This window comes from Sodiomyces alcalophilus (assembly GCF_042370955.1).
Source record: "Sodiomyces alcalophilus JCM 7366 unplaced genomic scaffold ACRALscaffold_2, whole genome shotgun sequence".
NCBI classification, from domain to species: Eukaryota; Fungi; Ascomycota; class Sordariomycetes; order Glomerellales; family Plectosphaerellaceae; genus Sodiomyces; species Sodiomyces alcalophilus.
The window spans coordinates 4317281-4338795 of NW_027263533.1; the positions used below are offsets into that span (position 1 = coordinate 4317281).

At 53.7% G+C, this 21515-nt stretch overlaps 9 protein-coding genes across 9 annotated transcripts; 4 read left to right on the top strand and 5 right to left on the bottom strand.

Annotated features, from left to right (window-relative positions):
• Positions 1-2022: 2022 nt before the first annotated feature.
• ACRALDRAFT_1061788 (uncharacterized protein) lies at positions 2023-2822 on the top strand. The gene has a single exon (XM_071016476.1). It carries the CDS (start codon positions 2032-2034, stop codon positions 2260-2262), a length of 231 nt encoding a protein of 76 aa, XP_070877663.1. The 5' UTR covers positions 2023-2031; the 3' UTR covers positions 2263-2822.
• A 1956-nt stretch (positions 2823-4778) lies between these two features.
• On the top strand, positions 4779-5600 carry ACRALDRAFT_1080392 (uncharacterized protein; the record flags this gene model as incomplete). The annotated part of the gene is made up of 3 exons (XM_071019009.1): positions 4779-5033; positions 5093-5249; positions 5345-5600. The coding sequence occupies exons 1-3, from the start codon at positions 4973-4975 to the stop codon at positions 5598-5600; spliced, it is 474 nt and encodes a 157-aa protein (XP_070877664.1). The 5' UTR covers positions 4779-4972.
• A 1209-nt stretch (positions 5601-6809) lies between these two features.
• Positions 6810-9306, top strand: ACRALDRAFT_1040590 (uncharacterized protein). Its single transcript, XM_071015191.1, has 6 exons — positions 6810-6995; positions 7125-7161; positions 7244-7340; positions 7424-8189; positions 8289-8451; positions 8522-9306. Exons 1-6 carry the CDS (start codon positions 6896-6898, stop codon positions 8640-8642), a joined length of 1284 nt encoding a protein of 427 aa, XP_070877665.1. The 5' UTR covers positions 6810-6895; the 3' UTR covers positions 8643-9306.
• ACRALDRAFT_207784 (uncharacterized protein) lies at positions 8668-9661 on the bottom strand (the record flags this gene model as incomplete). Its single annotated transcript, XM_071022319.1, has 6 exons — positions 8668-8731; positions 8818-8879; positions 8913-8970; positions 9134-9283; positions 9353-9430; positions 9498-9661. 6 exons carry the CDS (start codon positions 9659-9661, stop codon positions 8668-8670), a joined length of 576 nt encoding a protein of 191 aa, XP_070877666.1.
• Positions 9334-13279, bottom strand: ACRALDRAFT_1075151 (uncharacterized protein). The gene is made up of 5 exons (XM_071018338.1): positions 13011-13279; positions 12818-12902; positions 12634-12755; positions 10947-12552; positions 9334-10846 (listed from the first exon to the last, which is right to left on the bottom strand). The coding sequence occupies exons 1-5, from the start codon at positions 13200-13202 to the stop codon at positions 9744-9746; spliced, it is 3108 nt and encodes a 1035-aa protein (XP_070877667.1). The 5' UTR covers positions 13203-13279; the 3' UTR covers positions 9334-9743.
• A 535-nt stretch (positions 13280-13814) lies between these two features.
• ACRALDRAFT_207786 (uncharacterized protein) lies at positions 13815-15681 on the top strand (the record flags this gene model as incomplete). The annotated part of the gene is made up of 7 exons (XM_071022322.1): positions 13815-13913; positions 14233-15064; positions 15123-15145; positions 15208-15245; positions 15492-15541; positions 15579-15609; positions 15654-15681. The coding sequence occupies 7 exons, from the start codon at positions 13815-13817 to the stop codon at positions 15679-15681; spliced, it is 1101 nt and encodes a 366-aa protein (XP_070877668.1).
• Positions 15682-15755: 74 nt separating this feature from the next.
• Positions 15756-16649, bottom strand: ACRALDRAFT_2040784 (uncharacterized protein; the record flags this gene model as incomplete). Its single annotated transcript, XM_071021092.1, has 1 exon — positions 15756-16649. The coding sequence occupies one exon, from the start codon at positions 16647-16649 to the stop codon at positions 15756-15758; it is 894 nt and encodes a 297-aa protein (XP_070877669.1).
• A 1048-nt stretch (positions 16650-17697) lies between these two features.
• ACRALDRAFT_1061792 (uncharacterized protein) lies at positions 17698-18320 on the bottom strand (the record flags this gene model as incomplete). Its single annotated transcript, XM_071016477.1, has 2 exons — positions 17698-17940; positions 18030-18320. 2 exons carry the CDS (start codon positions 18318-18320, stop codon positions 17698-17700), a joined length of 534 nt encoding a protein of 177 aa, XP_070877670.1.
• An 836-nt stretch (positions 18321-19156) lies between these two features.
• On the bottom strand, positions 19157-21392 carry ACRALDRAFT_2033355 (uncharacterized protein). Its single transcript, XM_071020729.1, has 2 exons — positions 20197-21392; positions 19157-19971 (listed from the first exon to the last, which is right to left on the bottom strand). Exons 1-2 carry the CDS (start codon positions 21283-21285, stop codon positions 19549-19551), a joined length of 1512 nt encoding a protein of 503 aa, XP_070877671.1. The 5' UTR covers positions 21286-21392; the 3' UTR covers positions 19157-19548.
• Positions 21393-21515: the final 123 nt, after the last annotated feature.

Sequence of the window (21515 nt, forward strand, 5' to 3'; positions counted from 1 at the left end):
GCGTAGACAGGTACGACGGCCGCTTTTCGAGTCGAAAGTTGCGCGAATCCCTGCTTTTGATTTCAAATCACGGGCGACACGATACAGTCTAGAATTTTGAGGTTTGCAGGGGTCAAGTCGCTTGCAGACAGTACATCTGCTGCCTACGTTTGGACCGGAAGAGTGAGAGAAAGCGAGCGTCCTTGAACTGATTCTTACGTGTCTCTTCCGTAACGACTTGCTCATTTAGACATTGCGTTATCCTGAAAGTAATCACCGACTTGTTGAAAGTCGCGCGCTATTGCGCTTCGCCGGGCCGCTGTCATATCAACAGGTACGGCTGGTTAATATGGTTGGCATAACCCCTCCCTCGTTGCATTCTGGTCATCTAAACAGCTTTCTGTGAACTACGACAACAGACACAGTATACCTTCATCACGTTCGTCTGGAATCATGCCTCGTACGCATTAGGAGCGACGGGATATGACCTCATCGCTAACATGACGCTTGACCTAAGCCCTGCTATTGCATACAGTCTGTTCTGCAAGGTGTCTATTGGATAAATACGAGATAAATACGACGCCGTTCAACGTGATCGGGCTACGACATCTGAGATGTCCAGGCTTTCGAATTTATGACTCTGAGCGGTGAAAGGGCCCAATGGACTTGGACCCGGTGTTCCCCTGGACGGGGCCCTTCGTTGCATATGCATGCACTATGCCCCGGTTCCAACCGGCCAGTCGAAAACGACGGTGTAAGGGGCGGGGGGTTCATTTCGTCCAGCCAGAACCGCAACTCTGGCCGCTTCTTTGGCCTAGGGGTTCTTCCCGATGCGACCATTCCAGCTACGGGATGCCCCGTCCAGTCGTGCGAAGAAACAAAACCCCCCTGAGCTAGCGTAAGGCTGTCGTAATGCAAGTGAGAAGAAGGTGAGTTCTTCCTTGGCTATCTGCCTCGTCTGTGATTTCATGCATCTCTCATTCCCGTGTTGACCGGTCGTGGTTGGCAAGCGATGGGGGGTGCAACCGTTCTTCTCCCACCCGTCAGCCGTCACATACCATCGGCGTGGGATAGCGAGCTGAACCCAGGCTCAAGAGGGTGTAGGGGTCGTGTTCTCGCCATTGTACTACCCTGGAGAGGCGGAGGGTCAGGCACAGCCAGATCGGAATCGACATATCATCCTTTTCCGCCTTTCATGTGGGGACGGTCAGTCTGATATATTTAGGCTGCTACCATCCTGTTGACCGAGTCACATATTGTATTCCTATCCATCACTCTCTGCCCTCAGACTCCGGCGCGCCAAATCATAAACATCGAGTATCAGGACGCAAAAGAAGATCAACTTCACAGACACTCAGCTTTGCATGACGAAACGATATACCGTTGAGATGGGAGACGTCAGCGATTTCTCGGAATCCGATTCGTCGTACTATTACTACGACGAGAGCAATTTCCAACAGGACGTCACCAGCCCCATATCATCATCACATGTGAGTTGAGACGCCGTTGCAAAGCGCCTTGAGTTCCATTATTGCAGGGAACGGCTGCGTCCAGCGGCAAGGTGGCAGAATGACGCGCGCTGACTGTTATGAGTCTCAGTTTGACACGACATTCCATTCGGATGCGGACGCATTGATGGCGAGCCTGAGATTTTACCCCGGCTCTACGAGTTCAATACGAGAATCACACTCCCCGCAACCTCCCACACCGTCCGAACAGTCGGGGCCGTTGAGGCAGCTTGCCCACAGATTGCAAGACTCGCCGAGGTCTACGCCAGAAAGCAAGCCAGCGCCGAAAAAGAAACGGGAGAATCGCTACAAGAACGCACCGCCGTCGGTGCTCTCGGTACGTCTGTCTGGCGTCGTGGATTCTGGCCCTCATCTGTCCCCGGAGAAACTACCAGGGAGGAGAAGAGGAATGGAACAGGAGAAGAAAGCTCCTTGGGTTTACTCAGATGTCTAACTCTTTTCGCAGCGACGACGAGAGCAAAATCGAGCCTCACAGCGCGCGTACCGCGAGAGAAAGGATCAGCGAATCAAGGACCTCGAAGAGATGCTCTCGGAGCAAGAACGGAGAAATATTGCGTTAGGCCAGGCCTACTCCGCCCTCTATGCACAGTACATGGGCCTCCGCGCCGCCCACGACGGGATCCAGCCGCCGATGCCCATGTACGACATGTCGACGACACTGGTAGACGCCGGGCTTGCTTCGACCGGAGGCTCTGTGCTGGAGGGCCACTCGGATGCGTTCCTGTTCCAAAATATGCCCGGATATACAGGTTGATGGCGATACCTGAGTCGGCCCGGCAAAGCCATATAGACATTTTGTCGACACGATGTAGAGGCGTTGTTCGGTTGCCGCCTCTGTGCTCACGGTGACGGCAGGAAGATGATGAGCCGCGATGTGGTCAAGCCAAAGCCAAAACTACCAGCTGGCTCTGGTACTTGTCCTGGGTTCTTCGCGGCACGACGGGGTACGTGAGGCCTATGTGGCACCGTCTTACGTACAGTCGCAATGCGAAGATACCGACGCGTTCTGAACAACCCGCCATAGGATACGATACGCCTTGGTGGTTAAAAGCCGTTCAAAACCTGCGGAGCCACCTAGAAGAATATTGGCATATCCAGCATGTTTCACGACATGGGATGGATGGGGCTGACTGTGCCGTATTGGCCACCCCGCCATGAGTCTGGGGATGGCTATACGTGATGATTGACGTCGTGGATATCCAAGTTGTATGTTAGCATTACCACCTTAACAAGCACGCTTGTTCTTCCTCTTTGATGTTGGAACCTGCTATAGATTTTAGCCACCTACATAAATATGCAATGTATCCTTGTCCGAGTATACATATGACAACATGGTGAACACAATGGCGTCGGGATGGCGGTCGTCGTCGCAGAGCGACTCGGTCCTTCTCCAGGACTACCTTAAGAGACAGGATAACAATTGGGTCTTTTCAGGAAGCTGAGCAAGAAAGGGTATGTATCGGGAAGATCCATACCTCCGTTGTGAAGCCCGGGGATCCCGGGGCGTCCCGGTCCTCATCGTCAGGGGCTGGCAGGTCAGGTGACCGGTAGCTGTTTAAGTGAATTCACTGCCACTCAAGTACAGTACCTACTGGAAGGCAGCAATGCCTGAAACCTTCAACTCCAGTCCCTCGATTGGGAATATGTCTTTCTCGTGATTTGACTCGTATCTTGGCAGGGCGAGAGTCATATTGCCAAGATGACACCGACAATCGGACCCGGTTCCGGTTCCTCCCCGGAAGTGCCAAAATGGTCACGTGTAGCTACTTTCCCGCTGCATCCTACCTCGTAGAAGATGATGGAAGCTAGGTAGCCACTGACAGAGGATGAGAGAGGAGGCGGTAGAAGTGGGCCCCCTGGAAGGCGATCAGGGGCGGGAGCAGACGTGGTACGCTGAGCTGGCGGCTCTTTCAACTTGAGCTGTCGAAATTGCATCATTGCCATCGATAGCAAAGTGAACGTGAACCTTCATTTGTTTATTCGTACATCGGATCAATTGGCGTCTAGGTCAATAAACAAAAGTGCAGACAAACGCAGGCACGATGCAGGCAGACTCCCATGCCACTCGTCAAGGTTCCAGGCATCCCCGTTCCCACCTCTCGTGTAACAAGGGTCAATTGGTAGGCAGGTACCTCCCCAGGCGGGTGAATCCGCAAAGGGTACGATGTACCGGGCTAGCGGCGCAGGGTGTCCGTGTACGTTGTACCCACTACCCCGCATTCTTTGCCACGAGCTAGGTACGAGCTGAAGCCGATCTGGTACCTTCATGGCTTGAGGTGGAGCCATTTGCGTCACCTGCTCCCTCAGTCAAGACCGAGAAGTTTCCACTACCTGCCAGTACATACAGGACAGTACCTACCGGTATGTCGGACTGAGTCTCCCCACAGACTCTGTTGCTAGTGTATAGAGTATGAGCATCAATTGATGAGGTCGTTTGCTCAGAGATTGGGCGGGGAGTTTGGAATGAGGAATTGGTACCGTAAAACGCAAATTAAGCAAATGGTAGACAAAGAAAGAAAAACCGGGATTCGTACTGGGTAAATGCGACATGTTGGTTAAGGCTACGTACGAATACTCCTGCAGAGTGGGGAAAGGAGGTCTGGGCCGATAAAGGACAAGGTTAGGACCACCGCGTCACCCAGTCGCACCACAAACAGCTTCGTTGCGTGAGGTCACGCGATCGCCGCCTCTCGTCTCGTCAGTCTGCCCCTACGTTGTAGACGCTGAATAGTTCTCTGTACCTAAACAGGTAGGTACTTCGAAGCATCTCGTCACATCGAGATGGACTACGGAGTACCTACCGCCTCCCCTCCCGCACTCCTTATGCATTGTTTCGGCAACGTACCCGGTGACTGCGCGATGTGATAGGTTGCGGATCACCAGTCTTTCACCATCTCACCTCCCGGTTCCCCTTTAAAAGCCCCTAGGCTAGCTGCCTCCTCCCAGAAGTTCCCACTAACCATCTCCATCTCGCCCATCTTGTCATCGTATACATACCCCCAATCTACACTTATAGTGTCTATCAGTCTAGTCGGTTCCCCTCCTCTCCCATATTTAACCGCTCCTCCTTCGATTCTTAACGCTCTGTCCCTCATCCCTTCATCCATTCATCACTTCATACTACTACACCATCTCGACCAGCCTCCACAACAAGTGCAAACAGACCAATACAACTCCCTTATATCAACCACAACCACCAATTCTCTACCAGCTCGCACCTATTCTACAAGTTGAAACCATCCTCTCTGTTTCGACTCTCACATTCCCAACTCGACCCCCCAACAGCCTCAGACAGAAACAGTGAGTCTTCCCCTCAGTTATGGGTGCCTCGGGAGAAGTGAGCACTTGGCCTACTTACCCCCGCACCTGAAACCCATCGCCACCTTACACCATTGTGTCACCTGGCATTGATCGTCCCCTCCTGCTGTCCATCCTCTACTCCATTCCCTCGCAACTGCACTTGTATGCCGTTGATCGTCATGGGATCTAAGCATTCCAATGTTGGTCCCGGTGTCGCCGACCCTTGTCAGTCTTACCGATGGGTTGAATCTTCCAGCTGACGCTTGCGATTTCTCCTTTTGCAGTGACTCGCTCGCACAAGTACAACAACCGTGACCACGCCGGCCTGGCCGACGGCACGGCCGCTCCCCAAGAGTATCTCCCACGCTACTTTGGCAAGTCTGGCTTTGAGGGTACCGACCCCAAGAAAATCAAGAAGCAAGGCGGCGGACGGGGCAATTGGTAAGAAATTCCCACTCATTGACGGTTCCATCCCAGAATTCGCATGTCATAATAAAGGCACGGGCCCAGCTAACACCATTTTTTCTCCATCACAGGGGTGCCATTGGCGAAGAGGTTTTCGACGAAGAAGATGACTTTAGCTTTGCCAAACCTCGTCGCCGCTCCAACAGCAGTACCTTCGCTCACCACATCCGCGAGTTCAAAACCAAGTTCGACGTGAACGAACCAGAGCCGGTGTTCGAAGAGTCCATCCACGGTCCTCACGAGGAGGAATCCGGTGAGGACATCTCCAAGACGGAGACGTCCGAAAGTGGCCGCTCGTCTGATGACGAGAAACATATCAACAAATAATTCACATGTACCTTTGCATATGTGAGCGCGGGACCTTGGGAGGCTGGTCGGCGGGCCAGTCGTGTGTTTACTACGATTTCACCATGATATCACTAGCGGAAGAGCAATGAGTGCTCGGTCTCGCGGTGGTGATGTATTTGCTACGAGGGATTGGCCGGCGGCTTTCGCATTTCTCGGCCAAGTTGGTTTTCGGGTTTGGCTCTGCACTGGAAAATGACCAGCCTGGTGATGGATATCAGGGACGCGCTCACGATCTCGACGACGACATTTCGCATTTTTGGTGGTTTTTGTATTATTTAAACTTACTTCAGACATGAAAAGGCACACAATATTTTTATTGACCTGTCCTGTGTATCAGAAACGCTTTTCTCCGGAAGAAACACGGCGCCTAAGTGAATGTGATTCTTGGGTACGTTCATCAGACCGGCTCCAGCCTCCGTTTCGACAATGACAATGATTGGCCTGGAACTGTTCTGGTGGTGGTGATAATGACAATACCGGCATCATTGAAGCAGTACACGCCGTCGAGGACTGGAAAAAGAACACCAACGAGTCGAGCAATTGGACAACCTCGAGAGGCGTCCTACTTATGGAGCAAGTAATAATCAACACTTAAAATTGATTTGCGTTCAAATGCCACATACGCCTTCTCTTCGACCCAACTCTCCATCAGAAGAAGCAGTCTGTTTTCCGGTTGTTTTCCGCGATGCTGAAGCAAGACGACACTGAATATAAACGAGTCGCCGAAACGGACTGTCTAGAGACGGCTGACGAACAAAAGGTCGAAGCCATTCGGGGAGACTTAGGCGGACGCTATATCCCCGAGTCACATCGATTTGCGGATTGTCCTGCAAATATAATCGACGGCTCTGTATGCTTGGTGTTTGAGTGGTGAATATCTTCGGAGGGATGTGATTCATGGACTTAGGAATATGCCAAGGCGGGTCAGGGGTGTGATGTTAATTCGGTGTCTTCACCTCTACGAAGTAGTCTTCACCTCTACGAAGTAGTCTTCACAGCGTGATGACTGTAGTCCTTATCTTATCAATGGACCCCACAGGCTGTAATACGTATCCACTTATTTGCTCAGCCACGCATCCCCCAACTTGAAACACGTACTTCGTAAGCTGTAAGACGGACTAAGCCACACCTGTTATCCGTACGTACAGGGATACCTGGAGGACGCCTCCCCCGTCCATGCTTCAAGACAACGACGAGACAAACTCTCCCAATTTCACCTCCAAGTCAACGAACGCGACCCTCATCCGCGCATCATCGTGAAACGACTGCACACGATGTCCGCGTCTCCGCCTGGCGTGGGCCGCCCCGGTTCGATCCAGTCGAACGAATCGAATGACAAACAACCCGAGAAGAAGAAGAGCCGTCGTCCCGCCAGTGAGTAGAAGGCTCGGAGAGAGCAGCGTTTTCCCCGTCTGAATCGATACGGCGATACAATTTGCGTCAAACAACAATGGGAAGGGGAAGGACTTCTGGGACGTCCCGACTGATGATTTTCCCTGTTAGATACCGCTTTTCGGCAACAACGGCTGAAGGCATGGCAGTAAGTCTCCCTCGATCGGGTCACGCTGGAGTTGTCGCAAGTGCGCTTCGTGAAAAAGGGAAGACATTACTAACGATCAAAGACCCATTTTGACACCAAAGACGGTCCTGCCGCTGTTCTTCACTATCGGAATCATATTTGCCCCTATTGGGGGCTTGCTCCTATACGCGAGTTCCGAGGTTCGATGGCGGCTCCTCCTATCCTATAATTCCCTCCATGTGTCTTATGTGGCCGTTTCTAACTCGGAAACGTCGTTGCGCAGGTCAAAGAAATTCGGATCGATTATACTGGGTGTAAGAACGACGCGCCCTTGGGCAACGATCTGGTGGACATGTCAAGTGACCGCATCTCTACGGCGTTCAAGAGCGACAGCGGCGCAGGATCGGCCAGATGGAGACGGATCGAGAATGTTCCGACAAAGCCCCGCTGGGGTCTCGAATACGATGCCACGGTCTGCGAAATCGAGTTCACCATTCCGGAGGACATGGGTCCGCCCGTTCTCTTCTACTACCACCTCACCAATTTCTATCAAAACCACCGTCGATACGTCTCGTCCTTCTTCCCCAAGCAGCTCAAGGGCGACGCCGAGAGCGCCAGCGCGGTGAATGGATCGGAATGCGACCCCCTAAAGTGGGACGAGGAGCACCAGAAGCCCATCTACCCTTGCGGCCTCATCGCCAACTCTCTATTCAACGACACGTTTACCTCTCCCTTGATGCACAACGTCCAAGGCTCCAGCGACAACAGCACCGTATACGAGATGCAGAACAACACGGACATTGCCTGGGCCTCGGACGCGGACCTCTACGGCCCCACCAAGTACAAACCCAGCGACGTCATGCCGCCGCCCAACTGGCATGTGACCTTCCCCAACTACACGACGGAAAACCCGCCTCCCAACCTGGGCGACTGGCAGGCCTTCCAGGTTTGGATGCGGACTGCCGGTCTGCCCGAGTTCAGCAAGCTGTACCAGAGGAACAACGACGAGCCGATGCGGGCGGGTACCTACACGGTTAACGTCACGGACAGTGAGTTACCCCTTTACTGTCTTTTGTTTCGTCTTCTTTTTCTCATCTGGCTGGGTCATCGGCTTGATCGGACGCAGGGAAGCTGATATGATCGACCAGATTTCCCGACCCTGGAATACAAGGGGACAAAGTCCATCGTAATCTCCACGCGGACGGTGATGGGCGGCCGGAACAATTTCCTGGGAATTTCCTACATTGTCGTCGGCGGCCTGTGCATAGTCTTGGGCGCCATCTTCACCGTCACCCATCTCCTCAAACCCAGGTTCGTGCTCTTCCCATGGCGCATTTTCTGAAGGGTTTCCCTGGTTTCAGCAGCCTAACACGTGCCGTAGGAAACTGGGAGACCATACTTACCTCTCCTGGAACAACGCCCCCGGCGCGAAGCAGGGCCAGGCCGGAGGCCAGAACACGGCATTCGCTTCGGGCCGCGAACTACGACCTAGCGAGGCTTAGGAGGCGCGCGAAGAGTCACGGCGACTCATCTCGGATGTGAGCCCGAACACTTCCCCTGTCGCTTCCAGTTCCAGGGGCCCTTCCGGAAGCTCGACCACGGTGGGGACCAGATCGGATCCTCGCATCATCTCCCCTTTTTCGCCCTTATCTGGCCGTTAGGGGTTCCGGGCGCAACCTCGAGAAGGGACAGCCAGGGAATGGGATGAGTAGGGGAATTGGGAATTGGGAATCGAATGACTTGTGTGTGTGTGTGTATGACTACAACTGAACCTCCTCGACGTTCACCCGCTGGAATCTTGGCCTTTCAGCTTCCCTCTCGGTGGATGGGCTATGTTTCTTGCCCAACATTTCTTCCTAAGCTTGTTTGCGCTTCTGTTTTCCTTTTCCTCCTTCCTTTTCATGCTTATTTCTTCTTCTTCTTTCTTTTCGTTTTGGCTGGTTTCATTCGGGTCGCGTGGGCTGGATGCGGTATCTACCTATTATAAACAAACCCTCGCCAACATCGCTGTGTAGGTAGGTAGTCTCTTAGCTTGGGCCTGGAGTTTGGGCGTGGCACGACCTCAATAGAAATACATGGCTTTCTTAGATTGTGTCTTGGGCCTGGTCTCGATAAGAGGCATTGCATCCCAAAGAATTTCCGACTGGCATTTTGACAATGACATCCTTCGGGAAAACGCCCTGGGCACTTACACGAAAATCTCCTGGAACACATCTCGAAAGATGATCCTGTGATTGCAATTAAATACCTAGCATAATAAAGAAGCTCCATGAAGAAGGCCAGGTGCCTTCTGTGCCACTCCAACCCCAAAGCCGAACCGAAAGGAAGCGGTAAAAGAAAAAAAGGAGGTTGTGAACCTGCTTTCCGCGTTTTTTCCTCCTTCAACCCAGACCTCCCATAAGAAAAAAGAAAAAGTTTCCATTCCGTCCTGTCCCCCGAAGATGGCAAATTGGTACAATACATAATAACATACGTGCGAAATAGGCAGGCAGGCTCCAAATTCGAACGAGGGCCGAACCATAAAAAGGGTTCCCAAGTCTTTGTTCCCCCGAGTACGATGTTTCTTTTCTCCCGTCAATCCCAGTCAAGATGACCGATTTCGTCTAGTGCCTGCGCTTCTTCTTGCCGCGGCCCTCGTCATCGTCCAGGCCGCCGTCGCGGTCTCGCTTTTTGGCCTTGGCTTCGAGCTCATCCCAATCCTCCCCCTCGTCTTCGTCAGTCATCTCGGCCTCGTCGTCCTCGTCCGAGACGTTGGAGCCAAAGTCGGAGTCCTCCTCGCTCGACTCGGACGCCTCGTCGAGTTCGTCGTCGTCCAGCTCAAAGTTGCTCTCCTCGTCCTCTTCGTCGCCGTCCTCGTCGTCCGAGTCGGCTTGCAAGAACGACCAGCCGCCGTCCACGAAGAACTGGTGCGGGTCGGCCGTGACCGTCTTCATGATGGTCGGCCAGTTGAGGTTGAGCGGGCCCTCGGAGTAGGGAATGTCGGACGAGTCGATGAATTCTTTGACCGCGTCCAGGTACTCCACGGGGATCGTGTTGATGTGGTACGGCATGCGGCTGAAATCCTTGAACACGACGACGAGGTCAAAGTTCTTGAGCCCAAACTGAACACGTTCCAGGTGGACAATCTCAATGTCCTCGAGCGTGATGACCATAAACGGCGGCTCGACGACCTGCATCAGACAGTCCGTGGTCGGCTGGATGAAGACGTTGCTTCGGAACGGGACGCCGTGGAATCCGAGATCGCGCAGGGGCATGTCGACTTCAATGCCCTCGTTCTTGCCCGCCTCGGCAATCCTCTGCGCGAAGCCCTGGAAGAGGCGATCCAACTCGGCTCTCCTGCGACGCTCCTCCTGCTCTTGTTCAAACTCATCCTCGTCGCCGTATCGGTACTTGCGCTTCCGGTTGCCCGTCTCGTCGAATTGGATATCCGTGGCCTCTCTGTAGAACTGAATGTCCTTCGTCTTCTTCTTGTTGCCCCATACAATGTGGTCTTTCAAGTGAATGTGTATTATCACAATCAGTTCGTGCTGGCAGGGCTGGAAGAATAGATGGCGGACGTTGGAGAAGAGTATATCGACCCTCTGGCTGCCGTGAAGGGGCGATGTGTAGCGGATACCATTCTGATGGATTTCCACCTTGCCGGGAACCCGCTTGCCTTCGGTTGCTGGCCGAATAAAGACGTTATCGAGCACAGCCGGTCGACGATCTGAAGTGACATGTCAGCGACGCAAGTCCGTCTCACGGTTTGGCCCATGCACCAAATTGGAAAAAAGAATCGGAAACCCCCAGGGGAAAAAAAGACTTACTCCTAATCTCGATCAGCTTGTCTTGTTCCACTACATCTTCCATCTCCTTCTTCTCCTGCTCCTTCTTGACCACATCACGCTTCATGTTGGAGATCTGAGTTGCTATCTCCTCGTATCTATCCCCATCGGTGGAGCGGAAGGTCAAGCTTCGGAGGAAATGGGCGGTGGCATCTTCGAAAGGTTGGTCGTCTTTCCGACCCACACCCTGGCCCGGCGACAGGAAGTTGACACGCAAAAATGACCATTCGCCCTCGTCGCTCTTGCTAGCGTTCTTGATGGTGTTGATGTGGAAGGGGACCGGACGGCCCATGACTGGAAGCACCACGGTGTTGTTCTTGATATCCACGACGATGGACAGATCTCGAACCTTGGCGGGAAGCTGGTTGTCGCGCTTGTAGGACTCGAAGCGCTTGAATTTCTTCACTTCTTTGCCGTTCTGTGCCCCCGTCGCCTCGGCGAACCGCTTCAGGCCCTCCTTTTGTTTCTTCGCAGCAAGCTCCTTCTGGTGCTCCCGGCGCCTCTGCTCTGCTGCCTCGTCGGGCTGCGCGTTGCGCTCAGATCGCAGTCTCGTGGACGTGATATTCTTAGTGGCAACGGCTCCGACACGGGAATCCTTCTTCTCCTTTTTGGGCGAAGCCACGGCCTCTTCCTCGCCCTCGAAGAAAAAGGAGCAGGCGTCGGCAGTTGTGGGCGACTCGCCGGTAAAGACGACAGCGTCGCCGGAAGTGACACGGATCGTGTCGGTGAGCAGCATGGAGTACTTCTTGCTGTACTTGTCTTGCGGTTGGGGGTTTTCGACGTCAGAGAAGCCCGTGGTAACGACCAGGGTCATGCCATCCTTCAGAGTCCTCGTGTTCCTAGCGCTAAGGAGTAGGGTGGAGTCTCGGCTCTCGAGGCCAACGCCGAAGCCGACATTTCTGAGGAAATGCTTTTCGAGATCCGGTTTCTTGGCTCGAATCAGGGACAAGGCCTTGCCGTAGACGTCCCTGGCGACAACACCGTCCCTGATCTCCTTGATGATCATGTTGTGAATGTTCAGCAGGAGCCTGTAGGTGCTCTCCTGGGATTTGTTCGGGTCCATGAGATAGGTACGGGCAATGGCAGAACAGTACGACTTGTACCGTAGGCCCATATTGGCCACGATGATGCCGGGGTAAAGGTTTTCGTCGTTGCTCTCCACGCCCATGCGAAGATCGAATTGACCGCCGCTCTGTATAGTGGGGCCCATGACCCAATCCAGCTGGGAGGGGTCGAGATCAGAAGGCAGCCGGGTGCCGTTGGGCAGCTTCACCGTCTTCCACCACTCCTGCTCATCGAGCTTCTTATCGACCTTGTCGGTGAGGGCGCTATGTTTGACCTTCTTGTCATCGTCCACGATGTCGGTTATCTCCTCGAGGAGAAAAGGCGTCATGAGGCCGACACATGCCTTGGAGGCCGTCCGCATGGCTCGCAATTCCGACTCGTCCTTGATGGAGAAGGCAGCGGTGGAGAGGGCCTGCGAGATGTCGACTTCTTCGATGTCTTTGCACTGATCGGCATACGACTTCTTCCAATCGTCGACAAAGGGGCCCTTGGAAGTGTCTTTGGGCAGGACACCGATCTTGGACTGCGTAGGAGATAAAAAAAAATCAGCCATGGGGTCCATGGATTTCGGGGGTCGTGGTTTCTATGCAGCACACAAACTTACGCCCGCGTTCTTGATGGCCGATGTAATCTCAGTCCAAATCTTCTCATTTTGCTCTGCGTCCTTACCGCGCACAAGAATCTTGACTGGAAAACGCCCGTTTTTGAGGGGTTCGAGGTGCTTGGCTACGTCTAGTTAGCGGGGATATGACCATCTGACATGGACAATGAGGCGAGTAGGAACTGACCCTTCTTGGCGGTTGTGACTATGTAGATGGTATCGAGTAGAATGAGCATCAGGGTGGTGGGGAACTCGTAGCCGAGAAGCCAGAACTGTGCAGAAACATGTCAGCTCTCGTCGAGATAACATCATAGAAGAATCAGCCCATCGGCAAGGAAGGCTGGGAGGACAGAAGGTGCTCTCTATAGCCCACTACTTACGTGCATGGCATTGTTTTTGTGTAGTTCCGGGACTTGCTCGACCTTGCCCATCATGATGAGGATGGAGGTGGCGTTGCGAAAGACGCCGCCATCGTCGTTATCGCGGTTGCGCAGGTTGTCATTCTTCCAGGCGCTCGTAAAGTGTGTGATACGCTCGTGAAAGAGCTTGCCGTCAATCTTGATCTCCGCCATCGTCGCGGGATGTTGGCGGGAGGCAAGCTAGACCAAGTGGCAGAAGGGGTTGTAGACGGTTTGGTGGAGAGCTGTTTGACCCTCCCAAGCTATCTTGGTAAGGTGACGCGAAAATATTGGCGCGTGTTGATGGAAGGAACGGGAAGGTCACGTGATTTTGTCCCTGGGGATGTATTTTCGTACCCTGTGAGATTACGTAGTGAGATAAGGTACGAAGCATGCAGTGTCGTCATTCAACTTCTGGGCTTAGATAGGCAATGTGCCGAAAACAATTGTTGGAGTAATTATCTGTAAGTCGAAGAGCGTGAACATTTCGAGAGTTTTTGTTGTTCAGTCGGCCCCAGGAACTCCAATGCGTGGTTCGTCTCCCTCCAACAACAGTGTCTTCGAAGTATGTGGAGACAAGACACGGGATAAACCCATCGCCTCCAGCCTTCGAATCGATACGAAGCAGTACGAATACAGCGCATATAGCTGGAGAGCGCGTTCGTAATGGACATGAGTTGTCGCCTAGATTCTAGAAATGGGCTAACTAGAAATTCAAGCTTTGAGAATACGGGGAGGGTATGTATAGTGGGTAATCATTAATGACGAGTAGTTTCTTAGCCATCTATGCGCGTTACCTACTCATCACTTTTGCTTACTCACTGTACTTCGTATCTGGCGCTTTTACCACGGCGGTTCATGTCCAAAGTGGTCACTGACTTGATGGTTTTCTACTCTCCTCCTTGGAAGCTAGCATATTTTATTTCGATATAATCAATAAAAAAGGAACACGGAATAGTCATATCAAAATGCGTTAGCTTCTGCAGAGTTGTCTTCCCTTCTAGATGAACGGCCACGATGTTATATATCTTTCTTCTGAAGGTAATGGACTGGGCTGGCACAGTCCACCGGCGTACTATGAACCAACGTAGCCTCCCTTCTTTACACCAGTAAAAACTTCGTAAGAATTAATGAGACGAAGAAACGTTGTTGAAGCTCACAGACTCTGGGTTGCAAATAGTCAACAGCATCAAACAATATCTAGTCTAAGAACGATTGCCGCGAGATTGCAGCAGCCAGAGTCGGGCCCGCCCGGACCCGGATCTCGGGAAGTGGAGTCGGCAGTTTTTCCTCCACCCCGCCTCCAGTGCCCCACGTCGGGCCACCGCGGCTCAACCCAGAATGCTTCGCCGTCGCATTTAAAAAGCCCGTCATCGAAATCGAGGAAAAAACAAGTTTAGCAATTCCCGTTTCGAATCTTCTCAACCTCATTTCTTCGCGATTCCCTCTTACTACCGTCTTCTCCGCCAGGGCATCGCCACCCCGTCTCAACAGCCACAACCCGTCCTCCACCATGCGTCTCCCCTACGTCCCCAACCCGCCCCAACCGGCCAATGAAGAAGAGGAAGCCATCGTCGCCCGTATCGCCGCCCGCCGGGCCCCGCGGCCCCTCCAACCCCTGGACCTGGCACTGCTGCACTCCCCTCCCGTGGCGGACGGGTGGAACTCCTTCCTCGGCGCCGTGCGCACCCGCACCACCATCCCCGCCGACCTGCGCGAGCTCGCCATCTCCCGCATCGCCGTGATCAACAGGGCCTGGTATGAGTGGATCCACCACGCACCGCTTGCCGTCGCCGCCGGGGTGAGCCAGGAGGCCATGGACTGGCTCAAGGCACAGTCGGGGGACCTAGCCGGCCTGGAAGACGGGCCCAAGATTTTCAACGAGAAACAGTGGGCGGTGCTTCTCTTGGCCGATGAGATGACGAGGAACGTCCATGTCGCCGACGAGACCTTTGGGAAGGTGAAGGCTCTGTTTAGTGACAAGGAGGTGGTCGAAATTGTGACGACGGTAAAGTTCCCCCAGTCCTCTGCGCCAAGTGAATTCCTCCGTTAAATTTGGGAATATTTTTAGGTCGCATGCTACAACTGCGTAAGCCGGTTCCTTGTTGCACTGGACGGTGAGTTGAAAAAAATCTTTGCTGTATTCCATCTAAGCTTGCCTTCCTAACCTCGTGCTCAGTGGGAGAGAGAAATGGTACCGACCCAGACGCACCAGGAGTGCACTGAGGTAGATACGTGGAAACAGACTAGTGGATCACAACTGACCCATGGTGGGATGAGGATTAATCTGACGACATGTCGTGAAAGGGGGAGTTGGGCAATGAAGTTGGAATGCGACACAAAGGGAATGGGGTATTCGATGCAGTGACAAACAGGGGTATTCAAGAAGGGCTAGGAGAAAAACAACATGGGAAACACATTCAGAACGTCCTTCGTTCACTCGTACACCATCCAACCTTCCAGACAAACCATTGCACGCGTCTCGGGGAACGCCTGCACATCAGCCATATCCAGTGCCGCCGCGTAGACCGTCGTCTCATGCCATGCTAGGGGTCATCGCTCTTCGTCATTGTAACCGCAGGTAACTATCGCATACCAAAAGGGCTGACGTGTCGTGATTCAAAGATTCGTAAGAGTGCGCATCACATCATGAAATGTGAAAAAAGAAATGCGCCGGGGGCAAGTAGGGTCGTCGTGATCGTGTGGTCGAGGATCAGCCACCTCGTCTCAGAGCAGCCGGCTCAGGGCCAGCTCTTGCTCGATAGACCTTTCAATCGAGGCATGCCTCGCTTTCAGTTTGGGGCTCTTTTGCAGCTCGTCCACCACACCTGCCCAGCCCGCGTGATGGCCGGGTATGGTGCCGGAGGAGTGGCCGATCGCTTGGGTCGTCAGCCTCCGCAACGGAGGCTTCTGCCTGAGCTCCTCCGTCATGGACCGCGACAGCATGCCGGGAGTCGGCGCGGGGCTCGGGGTCTCGGGGAATTGCGAAGCGGCCGCGGCGGCCATTCCCACTTTGTCTATATTCTTTCCCTTTTCCCTCGCATATTCAGACAGTAGAGGTTGGACCGGCTGCTGCTGCTGCTGCTTGTCGGCCGCAGTAGTTGCGCGTTCGGCTACGAGCCCGAGATAGACCACGAGGAAGCGCATGCGCATCATGTCCAGCCTCCTCATGCGCTCCTCCAGGTCCTTCCGTGTGACGGCCCATAATGCTCTCGCGGGGAAGGTCAGTTTCTTGGTCGTGTCGGGTTTGTCGGGCTTGTCGCTCTTGTCGCTTTTGTCGCTTTTGTCGGCATCGGCACCCCGGCCGTCGGGGACGAGTACAAGAAACGCGTCGAGAGTTTCCCGTAGGTCGTCGCCGCCCCGCTGGATGTCGCGCAGCAGGTTGCTCAAGCGCACCTTGTCTTCGAGACGCGGCACCTTCGTCAAGTGGCGGTCATAGCTCTCGTTTTCTTCGACGGTCGCGTCTAGGGTTTCGAGGAGGAGGGCGACCTCACGAGGCGCGGCGAGGTAGGCGGTTGCGTGGGCGGTAAGGAGTTGGCCGATGACGACGAGGGAGAGAGCGAAAGCAGTCAGGGCTAGGAGGATAGCCCATTGTTGAAGGGCCGCCTCGAGCTGCGCCATGACAAGAGCATAATAGAGGGTGGGGCTGGATTGAAAAGCAGACAAGGAATGATAATGAAGCGACCTGAAGGGCTAGGGCTATGCGGGTTGGCACAGGGGAGATGACGAGAGGAGGGTAGTGCGAGAGAAGTTGGTTGGTGTTTTGGAGGGCAATATAGGGGAAAGGTGTGGGAGGGCTAACGACGTACAAAGTACTTGGGCAGGCGGTCAAGCACGAATTACGGGTGTATTAATACCCCCATGACGGAAACCACAGGACGTGTCACAAGCCGCCACCCACTAATGAATTCACTACGAAATACTTGGCGACCTTTTTCGTTGCTTCTGTTCGTAGTGGTTCAACTTGACCGAGACCAGGGCTTGTGGCTCCAGACGGACCCCTGTTCCTGCAGGACAAGCGCAAACCCCGTTGACGGATGGCATGTTGGGCCTTCTGAATCGAGCTTGGTCTCGCTTTGATTAGTCGGTGGACCGAGAAGCAAACCCGAAAACGAAATGATAAAAGGAGGCTGGGGTGAGGGGTCGCGATCCGTTTGCTCTGAATAACCCCACGGACTTGGTTACTTTGAGCCGAGCGACGAACATCTTAAAATTCGGAACTGGTGTGATTCTGTCCCACTGGCAAGTTACACTATTGGGCGACGCCGGTGGTGGAGGGCAGGAGAATCAAGTCATATGAGTATTTGGTGGGAGGAAAACCGATTTGACGGGTTGGAATTCCTTTTGTCACCAAATGGTTGGTGGGAGATGTGAATCAAGTCGATGCGTGCTGTAGCCCTTGCATTTGTTCGCAGGGTCTCTGTGGATAACCGTAGCAGATATAGGTCGAGCACACAACATGGGGGCAACAGTACTGTGCTCAAACGGAGATTAAGAGTGTTTGAATTCTCTAGGGAAATATGTGTACAATGAAGCAATCTAACATACTAGTGACAGTCGCTCCGTTCCATCTAGGGTATCAGGTTAAGCAACGCCCAGGCCATGCCTCGCGACAGACCATTCACCTCTGCTCACCATCGTTGACGCGCCGCGTTCTCAGATTCCATGTCTACTGACGAGCCTCTGCCTGCTTCTGAATGTCGTGCTCGGCACCCCGCTGCTGCGTCTTTCCAGCATCGTGCTGATATTGGTACTCTTTCTGTTTGCTCTCGTCGTTCGTCAATCCGGCAACGGCGCTGCCGACGGTTCCCTGGACACGGTTGCCGATGCCAGAGGTGAAGTCGTTAATCTGGCCGCGGGCCTCCTGTTGCTGGCCTTCGCGGTTCTGTTGTCGGCCCTGCTCCTTGAGATTCTGGAAAGACTTAGTTAGCGACATGTGATTTGAAGAACGAGAGGATAACACAGTAGTGCTTGGGAGCCTATGCTTACTTCGGAGCCTACAAGACCACCGAGGGTCTCCTTGGCCGCGCCCATGGTCTGGTTCCATCCACCGCTGGTGCGGTCCGGGTCGTCCTTGGTCGCAGCGCCTGACGAAGAGACGGTGAACCCGGGGAGTTTGGCCGTGGCGTGCGAGGCGTCATATTCCGCCTGCGCCTGCTCCTTCTTGCTCTCGCCCTTGGCCTGGTCGCCAGTGTTGCCGGTCAGGGTACCCATGAGGTTCTGAGCGGCGCCAGTGGCCGAGTCGATGTACGACTGGAGAGTGGAGGTGTTGTCCTTGTTCTCGTTGGTCATTGTGAAGAGGTTGGATGTGTTGGAAGTATGTGTTGAGGGTTTTGGTCTTTCTCTTGCTGGTTTGGTCGGGTCTTTGTGTTTCAGGAGTTAGAGACGATAGGATGTGTGATGGATCGTAGGTTGGCATTTCATGGGCAGAGCCATTCTGTTTATATAGTCCGAGTCCTCAGGGTTGGCCGCGTTCACATGACGATGCGCAACTTCTCTCCGCAACCATCTACGTAACCGTTCACCTTGGAAGACGCGTCTTTTCTCAGCCGCTGTCCTGTCGAGTCGTTCCTGGCTGATGCGTGATGTCATTTTTTGGAGCCAGCTCAGCTACTGCCCTATAATTAGTACCCATACTAAAAGGTACGAAATACAATTAAACGAAGGAGGGGAAGGGACGGGGAAGCTGTGGAAGGTGGGCAGCGGCGATGACATCATCACGGCCATTACCCCAATCCAGACCGAGTCGAAGCTGTGTATTTCACAAAATCCGGCGGCGTCATAGGATCCCCGAGGTGAGGAAAGGTCCGAGAAAACCCGTCGAGGCTTCCAGATTCACCGTTATTGGCATGCGACTGTCTCACGACATTCCTCAGATCCGCTCGCCCGTCGGCTACACTTTGTGATTCCTTGCCCTGAGATCCATCCTTCGTCACAACTGCGAGATAACTCCGGAATGCCAGGCACCTAGAGACAGGGCGTGGTGGGTGGTCTCTCATTCGAATCCGCTCCCCTGTCAGTCGTAGCGCTCGTTCATCTCTGCTTGCGATCTCTATCCCTAGAGCTGCTTTTACCCCGACTTGCTGGAACTTGCACGCTGTTTTCGTCATCCTGTCGGTCATTGGTATGTTCATGGTTGCCGCTGAATGCCAGCTGGCGCATCTCAATTTGTTCTGGGCAATTAAGTAGTCTTTCGTATGAATACAGCCACAGCCTGTCCATATATTTATTTTGTTACACTTGATCATCCGCTTTTCATCATTTCCACGGTCGAATTCTCGATGCCCACATGTGCCGCTGCCTCTCCTGCAACGGATATCTCTTAACCTGATTCCCAAACTCCGAAACCCGTAGGAAGAATGAATGAAAGGGGAAAAACATAAAAGCTAAAAGACAATCGGTGCTAGGACTCTAGCCAGGTCGAAAATTGCATGTTGCTACAAGAGGAGCCGACGGGATGTTGCCATTATGCGAGAGAAGCAAGGCAAGTCCCGTTCCCTTGGCGACTGGTCACCAGTGTTTAGTGCTGGCTCCACTGAATCGTGTTGAGGTCAACTCCTTCCTGGACGAGCTCCCACAGCGGGCTCAGCTCACGGAGGAAGCCGACCCGCTCTTTCACGGCTTTCAGCACATAGTCAATCTCCTCGTCTGTCGTATACCGACCGATGCCGAACCGAATGCTGCTGTGCGCGCTCTCGTCACTGTTTCCGAGTGCCCTCAGAACGTAGCTAGGCTCTAGGGACGCGGACGTGCACGCACTCCCGGAGGAGAGCGCAATGTCCTTGAGGGCCATGAGGAGGGATTCGCCCTCAACATAAGCAAACGAGACGTTGACGCAGCCAGGGTAGAAATGCTCAGGGTCGCCGTTCTGTGTCGTATGCTCCAGGGACAGAAGCCCCTTCAGGAGCCGGTCCGAGAGGCTCTTGACACGCTTCGCATCGTACTGGGAGTCACGCAAGTCAGCCTCGAGCTCTCTTTCAAGAAGATTGATAACAAGTTGACGAGACGCGGGAAAAGATATTTCAGACTTGAGTGCTATGTTGCAACAAATGTCCTTGTCACGGGACATTCAGAAAGCCATGCATGTATAAAGCAAGATCATCATGAAGAAAGGGTTAAGGAGCAATGTGATAGTGTAGTGAAGTGGAAGAGTGGAAAAGTGACATACCTCCATATCCTCCATGGCGATGCGGCACGCCTCACCGAAGCCAGCGGCCAGTGCCGGCGCCAGCGTGCCGCTTCGGAGACCTCTCTCTTGACCACCACCGGTGATGATGGGATCCAGGCGAACGCGCGGCCGCCTCCGGACGTAGCAGGCACCAATGCCCTTGGGTCCATAGATCTTGTGGGAAGAAATGGACATCAAGTCGATGTTCATGGCATTGACGTCGAGAGGGATTTTGCCGACAGCCTGGGCGGCATCGGTATGGAAAAAGACCTTCTTGCTCCGGCATAGCTTACCAATCTCCTCGATGGGCTGGATGACACCAATCTCGTTGTTTACGGCCATGACGCTGACGAGCGCCGTCTCGGGCTTGATGGCCGCCTCCAGCTCGGCCATGTCGATCCGGCCACCGGCCTGGACAGGCAGGTAGGTGACTTCGAAACCGTCATCTTGCAAATGCCGGCAGCTATCAAGGACGCACTTGTGCTCCGTCTGGGTGGTAATGATATGGTTCTTCTTGCCGGAACGCCCGAAGAACCTTGCAACGCCCTTGATGCTCATGTTGTTGCTCTCAGTGGCGCCGCTTGTGAAAATGATCTCTTTGGGGTCCGCCCCGATCAACTTGGCGATATGCTCACGGGCCTCATCGACGGCCTTCTCGCTTTCCCAGCCGTAGGCGTGTGTCCTCGAATGAGGATTGCCGTAGAGACCGGTGTAGAAGGGGAGCATGGCATCTAGCACACGGGGATCTACCGGTGTGGTAGCCTGCATATCAAGGTAGATGGGACGCTGGCCCTCCTCCATGGTAGTCGCCTGCTGGAGGACTTGAGCCATCGGGCTGACCATCATGTTGGAGCCATCTGGAGACTGAGCGGGGATATTGACAAAGTCATCCTTGTTCAATTTTATGGCCGTGTCAACTTTAACCTGCGCATTATCTTTTCTTGACTCTGACACGTATCGCCGTTGAGCGAAACGTTGAAGTGGTGCGGTCGCCACCCGGGCTGTTGTCGAGATACGTGTTCCCGTAACTGCCGTTCTGCCACAGAGGCGGCCCGCCTGCCTCAGCGCCGACGATGGAATTCTTGTCATGATGGGCGGTGATGATGAGAGATGACAAAGGGCAAAGTATGTCGGGGGAGCCCAGGTTCGGAGAGGAGAAGAAGGAAGGGAAAAAGTGAGTCGGTGATGATTACGGATGTATTGAAATTATTGTAATTAGCTCGGCACTTTCTTATGGACTCGGACTCCGCTTCTTTCTTTCCGCTCGGCGATAAGATTGCGTCGATTGATTGGTTGGATATACGTCATGCCGTTTCCGC

What these genes read in the sequence shown, in the direction of transcription:
- ACRALDRAFT_1061788 (XM_071016476.1), top strand. Translation starts at nt 2,032, where the DNA reads ATGCTCTCGGAGCAAGAACGGAGAAATATTGCGTTAGGCCAGGCCTAC.
- ACRALDRAFT_1040590 (XM_071015191.1), top strand. Translation starts at nt 6,896, where the DNA reads ATGTCCGCGTCTCCGCCTGGCGTGGGCCGCCCCGGTTCGATCCAGTCG. An exon ending in CAACGGCTGAAGGCATGGCA is followed by an intron (nt 7,162 to 7,243) that starts GTAAGTCTCCCT and finishes TAACGATCAAAG; the next exon opens with ACCCATTTTGACACCAAAGA. An exon ending in ACCCATCTCCTCAAACCCAG is followed by an intron (nt 8,452 to 8,521) that starts GTTCGTGCTCTT and finishes CACGTGCCGTAG; the next exon opens with GAAACTGGGAGACCATACTT.
- ACRALDRAFT_1075151 (XM_071018338.1), bottom strand. Translation starts at nt 13,202, where the DNA reads ATGGCGGAGATCAAGATTGACGGCAAGCTCTTTCACGAGCGTATCACA. An exon ending in AGTCACAACCGCCAAGAAGG is followed by an intron (nt 12,756 to 12,817) that starts GTCAGTTCCTAC and finishes AACTAGACGTAG; the next exon opens with CCAAGCACCTCGAACCCCTC. An exon ending in CAAGCTGATCGAGATTAGGA is followed by an intron (nt 10,847 to 10,946) that starts GTAAGTCTTTTT and finishes ATGTCACTTCAG; the next exon opens with ATCGTCGACCGGCTGTGCTC.
- ACRALDRAFT_2033355 (XM_071020729.1), bottom strand. Translation starts at nt 21,285, where the DNA reads ATGACAAGAATTCCATCGTCGGCGCTGAGGCAGGCGGGCCGCCTCTGT. An exon ending in TCGCCATGGAGGATATGGAG is followed by an intron (nt 19,972 to 20,196) that starts GTATGTCACTTT and finishes CGTGACTCCCAG; the next exon opens with TACGATGCGAAGCGTGTCAA.